The 10000-nt window shown below is 37.0% G+C and overlaps 1 protein-coding gene across 3 annotated transcripts in view; it reads left to right on the plus strand.

The window, feature by feature from the left end:
* LOC137982137 (lysine-specific demethylase 6A-like) overlaps positions 1 to 10000 on the plus strand; it is a 44609-nt gene that overhangs the window by 3624 nt on the left and 30985 nt on the right. The window contains exons 1-6 of one of the 3 annotated variants that reach the window (XM_068829202.1): positions 1418 to 1756; positions 1848 to 1932; positions 2118 to 2226; positions 2481 to 2533; positions 7326 to 7384; positions 9501 to 9621. In XM_068829202.1, coding sequence (XP_068685303.1) covers positions 1695 to 1756; positions 1848 to 1932; positions 2118 to 2226; positions 2481 to 2533; positions 7326 to 7384; positions 9501 to 9621 — 489 coding nt within the window. In that variant the 5' untranslated portion in view covers positions 1418 to 1694. Of the gene's footprint in view, positions 1 to 1417; positions 1757 to 1847; positions 1933 to 2117; positions 2227 to 2480; positions 2534 to 2654; positions 2719 to 7325; positions 7385 to 9500; positions 9622 to 10000 lie in introns of those variants that run through there. The other 2 variants (XM_068829203.1, XM_068829204.1) reach the window with 2 other exon arrangements.

The raw sequence follows: 10000 nt of genomic DNA on the forward strand, positions 1-10000 counted from the left end.
GGTTTCAATTTGATTTTTTTTTTCGATCGAATTGCTCGCGAGCTTGGCGTTCTCTCGCTCTCTCTCTCTCTCTCTATCTATCTATCTATCTATCTACATGTTCGTGTGTCAATGCCTGAGGCAAAACACGCCTTGCCTTTTGAGCCAAATATTGCCTAAATCACCTTGTCAGCACTTTGGATTCGATAGCTGAATATGCTGTCCCGGACTCAAGTACATAGTGATCTTGGAATTACATTTAATGTGAATTTATGCCTAAGAGGGTATTCAGTTAGGACGAAAAATGATTGGGAAATTTTCATTTCAAATCGTCTGTGTTAGTGTTCTTTTTCTCGGGAGCTTTAAAAACATCATTGTGTATGAAATTTAATTGAATTTGTTTGTTTGTAAAACAAAGCGGTGCTTGTCATCCATGAAACATTACTGACTAAACGGCTCAGAAACTGTACGTGAAAACTCATCGATAAATAATACCACCCACTACAACAAAAGGAAATTAATCAAAATATTTACCAATTTCTTATTACCTGTTGCCAAGAGTCACGCGAATTCGCATGGTACGAAATCTGTTTAAAAGACGGGCTGCACGCACATGCGGTAATTTTTGGTGAAGAAGTGACATCGGACTTGGGGTTAGTTCGTGAAGTACTTGTTCCCGAGTTAGCGAATGGCAAGCCCTTCCGGTCAACAGACAAGGTCAAGATCAAGATCATTTACCGTCTTTGGGCAATTGATATGCGGTGTGCAACGCTGATAAATTTCCAAACATAGTAAGCAACATAAAAATTTGGTACAAAAACATTGGGCCTTAGGCCTCTGTTTTCTTTTTTACCGGCGATTTTCTTAATTGAAGTAGAAGAATATTTCGGGTTTTTCTGATTTAGATACACCACAGTGATCGTGTAGGTTTCTCGCTATTTATACGACCGAACAATCTTTTATGCGGGAATTATATAATTATTGCACGAGGAAAGTGATTCTCAGAAACGTGCCAATTGAAAAGAATTTTTTTCATTTCGGCGAAATATTTCGATGGAGGTTTCTTGACAAGAAATACACTGCCGGTCGAAATAGAATATTTCGATATCCATGACTACTTTCATTTCCGCCTTAAGCCAATATTTACACTCATTGTTGTTGATCTGTTTTGCGACGGATTTCGAGGAAGAAAATATGAAAGATCATTGCGACTCTTCAAAATCGCATCAGTGGTGACGAAGAAAAAGAAATAGAGGAAATAAGAATACGAAATTTACATTGTAATTTAAACTCTCACAGAACAACTATCACGCAACGCACGTAAGCTTGCGTGGTCCACGGAGAAATCCACGTGACACAAATCAGCGCTTTTAATTGGATGATTGGCGACGTGTATGCAACGGCGTGCTATTGACCATTCCTACCCCTCTGAAGTAGAGGAGTTTTTTCGTTGAATTTCAATGATTTCGACTATGAACCAACGGTTCTTTACACAGAAATTTATGGATTTAAAAGTTTAGAGTACCTGGATGGAAGTGTTGCTGGATAACTGCGATTAAAGCGTGTCGAAGACGTATGGTTGATGCGACGCGATCCGAACTTTCATCAAACCTTTTGTTTTGTTGTGGTCTGCCACTGAAGATTCGTTGCACTCGTGTTGCCGATTTGAAGGCCAAAATTGGTGAAGTTGGCGAGCAGGGCCTGTAATATGCTCAATGGTTTCCCAAGTTGATGTCTTGAGCGATCGAGAAAAGGAGATTTTAACGAATTATGACAGGTTAGGTTTCGTAGCTGATCGGTATCTGCTGGAAATCTATTTTCGTTTCGTTGTCTTGATCTGGGTTTTAATATCATTGCCTCATTTTCAGCCGTTTGTACGGATTTCTTCGAGTACACGATCCCATTGGAGATCCTTCTTTGCCCGATTTGACGCATAAATCGTTATTACTCAAGGTGGGAGCTAAGTCTGGAAAGTTTACTGTTAAAAAAGCTCGCATATTGTCATTGAAGTGTTGTTGAGCTAGCTGTCATTTCACAAGGGACTTTCACTTTAATACGACGCGCAAGATTTAGTACTTAGAGCAAAAAATGTAGATATACGGTTTTCATTTTTTCACCTTTGTTTGTTCCTATGTCAGGGTGTTACTTTTTACGAGAGCGAGTTAAAAGAAGAAGGCAAAGGAGCTGATTCGTCCACTTTCTGCAAATTGGGTCATTTTCACCTGTTGCTAGAGGACTTTGCGAAAGGTAAGCTTAAGCTTAAGTAAAGACGAATTTTTGCACTGCACGTAAACTCGTTCATTACATTCGTAAAAAAAAAAACAGTTCTTTCTATCAAGATCTTTTCAACAAATCTTCCAAAATGCAAGAGTGATTGTGAAACATTTGGTAAACTCGTGGAATAATTTCGTGTTGAAAGTTGTAGTCGAGGACCTTGAACAGGATTTGCTGTTATTTTTAGCAGGCTTTTGTTTTAAGTGAGTTTGGTATGTTATTTTCAGCGCTATCAGCTTATCAGAGGTTTTTTAACGCCCAGCAAGTCAACTACTGGAAGGTAAGCTTACTCATTGACAATTTCATTAATTACACAGCTCGCGTTCATACTATTGTGTCTCCAATGATCCAATCTCACATAGCGTATCCCACACCTTGTTGGCTGGCCTATTTCGTACATTTTTCGCTGAAGAGAGATTAAGAGGCGTTAAGATTATTCTTGGCATTGTAAAAGGCTTTGTGAAGGTAAGGTTTGAGTTTTCCTTCAATACTCGCACGGACGCACTAACTTTAAAATATAAACTGTTATTTTTAACCGGCTTTTTGTGTTTGTTATTTTCTTATGTATTTGTGCAGCTGGAAATGGCCGTTCAAGTCGGCAGTATCATTGTCGACGAGTTTAAACTTCAAATTATTCTGTAATTTGGGATAGCTATAGACCATAAATTCCGACGTTGTGGCTAAAAATAGTCTTTGTGTGTTTATGCTATTTAAAAATGCCCTTCTGACAAGTTTTGGAAATGCTGTACCAGCTATCTTCACACGCGAACATCGATGCTTTCAGACAAAAGAACTTTGAGCACATAAATAATTGAAAAGCCGTTCTATATTTGTCCCCGATTTTAAACTCTTTAAGTGATGGGACAGGTATAGCGGAAATTTATTTCATCAATTCCACGCGGCTCAGGGAAAATCCCTCATTTTTATTGCCAGTTTTGTTTCCTTGGCTGGCTCAAGCATAGAAATTTTGTAAAGTTGATTTTATTCTAATTATATGAATATTGAGTATGCGAATTCCACGAAGCTGTTCTCCAACAGCTAAATATCATTTTCTAGGAAAGTGTATAGTTTGAATTTTTTTTCGGTGAAATCATGTCCTGTATGAGGAGAATTTGCAGAAGGATTTTTAATTACACATACTTATTGCCAGCTGAGGTGTTTCTGTTATTTACAGTGTGCCGGATATAGTACAGGTAATCCATTCCGTTTTGTGGTTTTCAGTTTCACTTTGTACTATTTTCAGGGCATGTATTCTTTTTTTATGTGATTAAGATCACTTTTAGCCCAAGATATTTTTTTAAATTTTTCCTTGTGGCTTTCATGATATTTTCAGATTTTGATGGTACTGTACATGCACGAAGAATTAGATTTGTAACCCTTGTGGGAGATATTATATATGACTTGTCGGTATTTGAACTTTGCATGTAACCATTCCTGCCAAAAAAAAAAAAAAAAAGAAACTGTTGTGCCCTCATTTTTAGCTTGTGGAGAACTATCGGGATGGTTGGGGAATCAGGCTGTCAGGTGTAAACAATGGAAAATTTGTAATCGATTTCTGATCATCTCAAGTTCGGCAGGCGCATTCATGCATTCGTTAAATGGTCGTTAAGAATGCTCTTATTCGGCTACCGATGAAAGACGTTCAATAATTATAATGTATTACACTGCATTTGTAACCACTCTGTAGGCTTAATAATTAACTTGTAATTAGACGCGTAGACCTTGTCAATAGCCCATGAGGCGAAGCCGAATGGGCTATTGACCAGTGGCCCTTGAGGGCGCAGGGTCTAATTGTTTTAGTATCACCCAATTAGTTGGACAGAAAAGGCAATAATAAAGTTTAGCAAATGCATGTTGAAGAAATATTAATTTCATTGGGAATAAAACGAAAGAAAACGTCACGCTTTTCGCATCTCGAGGACTATTACAAATAGTCCTCTAGTAGCGTAGCCAATCAAAATGCAGGATTTGCATTAGTCCACTAGTTGGGTGATACTAATTCGCGATATCACCTCCCTGACGCAGTATTTTACTTACTCCACAAGCTTACCACAGGATACCTTTGATTGGCTGAAAGGGAGCATTTCTAAGTATTTGAGCGAAATGTAGAGGTTGAGAGGTTGTTCACCCATTGACTCCTTAACTGTCAGTGCTAACTGTTGGTAAAGAGGTATCAAAACCGATAGGTTTCCATGGTATTTAATGCTCGTTGGCGCTAACCATGTTTTGAGCAACCTGGGCCTAGGGCCCGTTTCTTGAAAGACCCGAAAACTTTTCGAGCCCAGAAAGCCACCTGTGAAACTACCAACCACTTGTTTGGAGAGCTGATATTTTGGCATTTGTTCAAGGGAACAAGAAGCAAAATGACTGTGAAGTTTGACGACTTAAATCCTCGATGTTCTTGAGATACAGAGGGAATTATGACACCCGAAAATGGCCCGTAAATTTTCGGGACCTTCTGAGAAACGGGACCCTGGTGTTAGACAGAGTAAAGTCTATTTTGTTTCACTTGTAGGGGTCAATGGGTCGGCATCTTAGTGTGTGGTCAAATTAATAATTATTGTGGTGGGGAATAATTGAATTATCATGTGTTATATAAAATATTTGTCATACTAGAGAGTGTAGTCAAATGGCAAATGGATTCCCTTATTGTCATTTCTCACCCTCTCTTGAGAGAAGTTGCTATTTGTAGCAAACAGGAAAGAAATTGATTGATCTTTTGTCTACCAAGTTCTTAAAGACCTTTGTCAAAACACACTTTTCAGCCTTGTGTACTTGCATGTCTCAAATACGATATTTCAACCTAGTTGATACAAGCAACTATAACTTTGCCAAAAAGCTCAAAACTTCAGAGCTCTCTAAAGCCATTTAACTTTTATGTACTATCAGCCTCCATGCTGCAGCTGTAGTTTTGAACTTGAAGATGATAGTACTAATTGTTATTTTGTACAAATTTGAATTTGATTCATTGTCGCATTGATAGCATTTCAGCATGTTTTAAAATAATTGTATTTTAATATGTAGCTGTAACATATGGTAAAACTGCATTTTAATTTTATTTTGATGTAAAGAAGTAATGTATTCTACACAACCCCACAAGCTTTCAGTTTCCATACACATCACACATGAATAAAGGCTATTTACCTACCTACATAATTATACTTACGATGCAAAGCCCCTCTTTCGTTTGTAGTTAAAGTGGTTATGTCATATGTGGGCTCTATGTATAAAAAAAAGATGTTGTGAACAGATTTATTTATCAATGGTAACTTGTGGATACTCTGAAAAAAACTCTGGATGTTTGTTTGCAGGAGTTTCACAGCATCCTATTACTAGTTTGGATTCTATATACCACGTACCATGAGGATGTTTTTGGAACTAGTGATTGGATAAGCTGCAAAGTTTCAATATACTTGTTTTTATGGTCAAATTTTTTCTTGCTTAGATTTTTCTTTATCAAATATGAATTATCATAATCTGAAACAAAGAAAAAACAAAATTGAACTAGTTTGAAAATTTTGAACCAATATAAAATTGAATCATTGATAAACATGAAATTAGTCATCATGGTTAGGGCATGTTATCAACATACTGAAGATGTTTGAAGCAAAGTCTTTCACCAGCTTCATTTTATTGAAATTACTCAGAAAGAAAAAAAAGAAAAGATTATTATTGGAGTTGTCTCAAGTGTAGGGACTAATAATATTAATTTTGTCTGTTGTAATACCAAATTTCTCAAATAAAGATACTGTAGGATGCTTAGCAGTCACAAAACAATAATTATTGATAGCAACAAGGATTAACATTAATTAAGTTTATTTCCCTGGTTCCAGTGCCTTAGAAGCTGAATTATTGTAAACAACAACAAAAAAAAAAAACCAAAACAGCTGCCTGGTGGAAATATGTGGTGAATTTTTGCAGTTTTTAAAAACCCAGTTTTTCCAATACATGCACTTAGGTCATTGGATAGTTTCATTCTGTGAAAGTTAATACATATTAATTAATTTAGTAATAATCTGCCCTGCACCTGTCCAAATGTTGATGTTTTTTTTTTCTTTTTATGCAACCAGCTGTCCTATGTTTCCAATCTGGGTGTTTTTTAAACAAATCTTTATTTTGTCTAGTTGCATAATATATGTATGTTATCACCGTAGGTTTTACGTAAAAGAACAAAAAATTGATTATTAATTACAGGCTTTTCTAAACCACGAAACAGTGAAACAAAAGGCCGGAAGACTTAAATTTGTATCCAAATTGTGGATTGAGACACTCACGACTGGAGACTGAGCCTACCGTCTTTGCAGATGCAGCAAAACTCTCAACAGACCAACATCTGCTGAATTTGTTTCCTTGTGAGTTTCGGTTTTCAAGGAAAAAAACAGCTGTTTCGGTGTTTCGGTGTTTCGTTTTGGTGTTTCGTGTATTAGTCATGCCTATTAATTATTACTGTCTGTGTTTTAATGGTTCTAACTCTATGGGGTAAGTTACATTATTTTCATTGGAACAATTTCTTTATTACAACGCCAACTTTCGAATGAGGCTCCTTTTTACCCCGATAAATTACATATCTGTGGTCATTTTGCTAGTTTGTGACCGGATTTGTGCCTGGGGAACGCATCAGAAACTTGTGTATTTTTTTCAGAACAAGTGAATAAGATCGCGACGTTTTTACTCTACATGCCGAAGGATAATGAAGATAATATTTTTTGCGCGGGCCAAGAACATTGAAAGAAAGATTGCTTAGAGTCAACGTGAATATTGCGTACAAACGCTCCGTTTGCGGAATTGTTCATTTCTTTGAGACATAAATAGCTTTCTCGAGTTCTTCTCGAGTTTATGCATATGCCAAAGTTCATCTTTCTCGAGTCTTGATTCTCGATTCTCGATTCTCGAGCCTCGATTCACATGTCTCGAAACTCGAACGTCTCGACCTTCACGACGCAAGAATCGAGTTTCGAGGATCGAGTCGAAACTGTCAACTTACCTTTGAGCGGTACTGTATTTTATTGATCTCTGGGGGAAAATGTGAAGTAAAAAAAAAATACAAAAATTATCTTTTGTTTTAATTGCAGGATGCTGCTTTTCTTTATGGGTTAGGGATTGTGTATTTTAATTTCTCAGCATATCCCTGGTAAGTGATGCTTTTATATTCATGTAGTGTTAAAGTGCCTATAAACCCGAAAATTTTTTCTTGCTTCGAGAAATCTTTGTATCGCTCTGAGCAAAATGGCACAAAAATTTTTGTTTTTGGTTAAAACCGGAATTTTTTACGAATTTTTAAAACGCGGTTTTCTCTGCCTGCGACCGGGTAAAAGGGAGACTGGGCCTAGTGATGTAATTCCCGGACATTAGCATCAGGCAAATCAACAGAGGAGACGCATAGTTTTGTAGTTTTCCCTGCGTGCCGGTGAAAACAATTTCTGTTCGGCTGACGTTTGTAACCGGCGTACGTGTTAATCAAGAAATGGCTTTGAACAACTTCATTCTGTCCTCCGGTTCAGATACAAAAGTTTCAGAAATGGAAGATTACGAGCTGGAAGTTGAAGGTTCGCCAAACTCGAGCTTTGCGGCCAGCGATGAGGAAGACACGCACGAGGCCATAAGCTGACGATCCCCTAGCAGACGAAGAGTGGCTAGAGTTGTACTTCTTCTTTCGCTTTTGCTTTTCGCTTTCACTTTTACCGTAAAACGGTATGGGATGAAGCAGTATCCTTTTCTCTTTGCTTCGAACATTGCTACAACCCAAAACAACACATTTCTGAGGCATGGCTTCACCTCTGATGGAAGTCAAACTTGCGAAACTCACAGTCCGGGTTTTATGTCACGAATTACACTCGACCCATTCCCTTTCGGCAAGCTCACCAGCTCAGTAATGGGTTTTCGAATCTCGCGTCTGACCACCACTTTGAAAATGTGTAAAAATTCCGGTTTTAACCAAAAACAAAAATTTTTGCGCCATTTTGCTCAGACCGATACAAAGATTTCTCGAAGCAAAACAAAAAATTTGGGTTTATAGGCACTTTAAGTTTGTGACTTGCATGTTCTGCTGTTGCACTTTTGATTTGTATGATGTTAGCTAGTTTTGTATCATAGCATTTTTTTAACTATTATACACAAATTATAATAATTGCTATTACATGATAGTTATATAAATAATTATTACAAATTACAATTTTTACGTAAAAGTGAAGGGCCTACAAAGTGGTATGATATGAGACAAGACAAGAAGCCGACCCATTGCAAAATCGGCCACCTCTGTGTGAACAGGCCCTTAGAGGAAGTGGGAGAAAGGGGACGTAGATGTCATTGATTTGTTCGTTATTACTTTGGAAAAACGAGTCGTCAGAATAATGACTTTTTCCGACCCTAGATCTCATTCTGAGCCACTATTGGCATCTCTCAGACTCCTGAAAGTCTCTGATATACATGTAATTCATCTTGAAATTCTCTCTTTTGTGTATCATTGGTACCATAAACTACGCCCTCTAGTTTTGTTAATTTTTTTAACCCGGTATCTTCTATTCATTCATATAATGTATACACGTCAATCACAGATTGATAATCTGTTTCTTACATCTGTTCATACCACTCAATACGGCATTCGTTCTCTCAGTTACACTGGTCCAAAACTTGGAATTCTTTATCTATTGATGTTAGGCAAATCAAGCCGTTTTCCAGTTTTTGTCAATATATCAAAAATTTTGTGATTGATGGTTATAATACTATTATTGATTCCTAATGTTTTTACGATTATGTAATCTTTAATTAACTGTTACTTAATTAATGAAGTAATACTTTTTATCTAAAACAATTATTTTGCATCCCTATTCCTTCGACTCATTTATTTCTTGTGTTAGGTCACCTACTTGGTTAGTTCCATGAACTATTTAGATGTCCCAAACTCTGCACAATGAACCTACAATTGTAAAATTTCTTTTTCTTCGCAATCTCTTAATTTATATTTTAAGCACTAATTTGTATTAATGGTTATTTCTGTGTGAGTACAGATAAAAATTGACTTGACTTGACTTGACTACTTGACTTGTTCACCTCTGAGCTGGTCCCCCTAGAGAAGATTATTGTTGTCCGGGGGGGGGGGGGGGTTCAGGAGTCAGTGGGTCAATGTGTTTTTAAGTGGATTTAGAGGTTCATACAGGGTACCCACTGCTGCGCTTGTCACAGGTGTCTTACAAGTAATTGAAGAGGGAGAGAAGGGTTGCATCAAACTGATCTTTTTTATGATTCAGGGCCATAAAGATCTTTCAGCAACTGCTGTACATTGATCCAAGTTTCAATTGCTCTAATGAAGTTCATCTCAGACTGGCAATCATTTTCAAAGCGCAAGGAAGTTGTGAAGCAAGTGTTAAGGTATGGCAAAGAGAGATCTTTGTTTTTTTTTTTTTGCTGACAAAATTTCGTTTTAAGTTAATGTAGAAAGAGATTGCCTTGGTTACATTTACAATACCAAAATACTGGATTCTGACTGAACAACAGTGCCCAGTTGTTCAAAAGGCGATTAGCGCTAATCACAGATTAAAAATTAACTTAGGAGTTTATTTCTCTACTCCCACGTGCTGTTCAATGCTGATATTCGGCAAGACTTTACATTAGAAGAAGTCAATCTTGAAAAACAAAAATAGGCTGAAGAAACTTTCACCAAAAAGGTGAAAATATGAAAAAAAAGTTTACACTAATCCTGGATTAAGTTAATCAGCTTTCGAACAATCGAGCCCAGCAGTACAATTTC

Source organism: Montipora foliosa, chromosome 13 (assembly GCF_036669935.1).
Source record: "Montipora foliosa isolate CH-2021 chromosome 13, ASM3666993v2, whole genome shotgun sequence".
Classification (NCBI taxonomy): Eukaryota; Metazoa; Cnidaria; class Anthozoa; order Scleractinia; family Acroporidae; genus Montipora; species Montipora foliosa.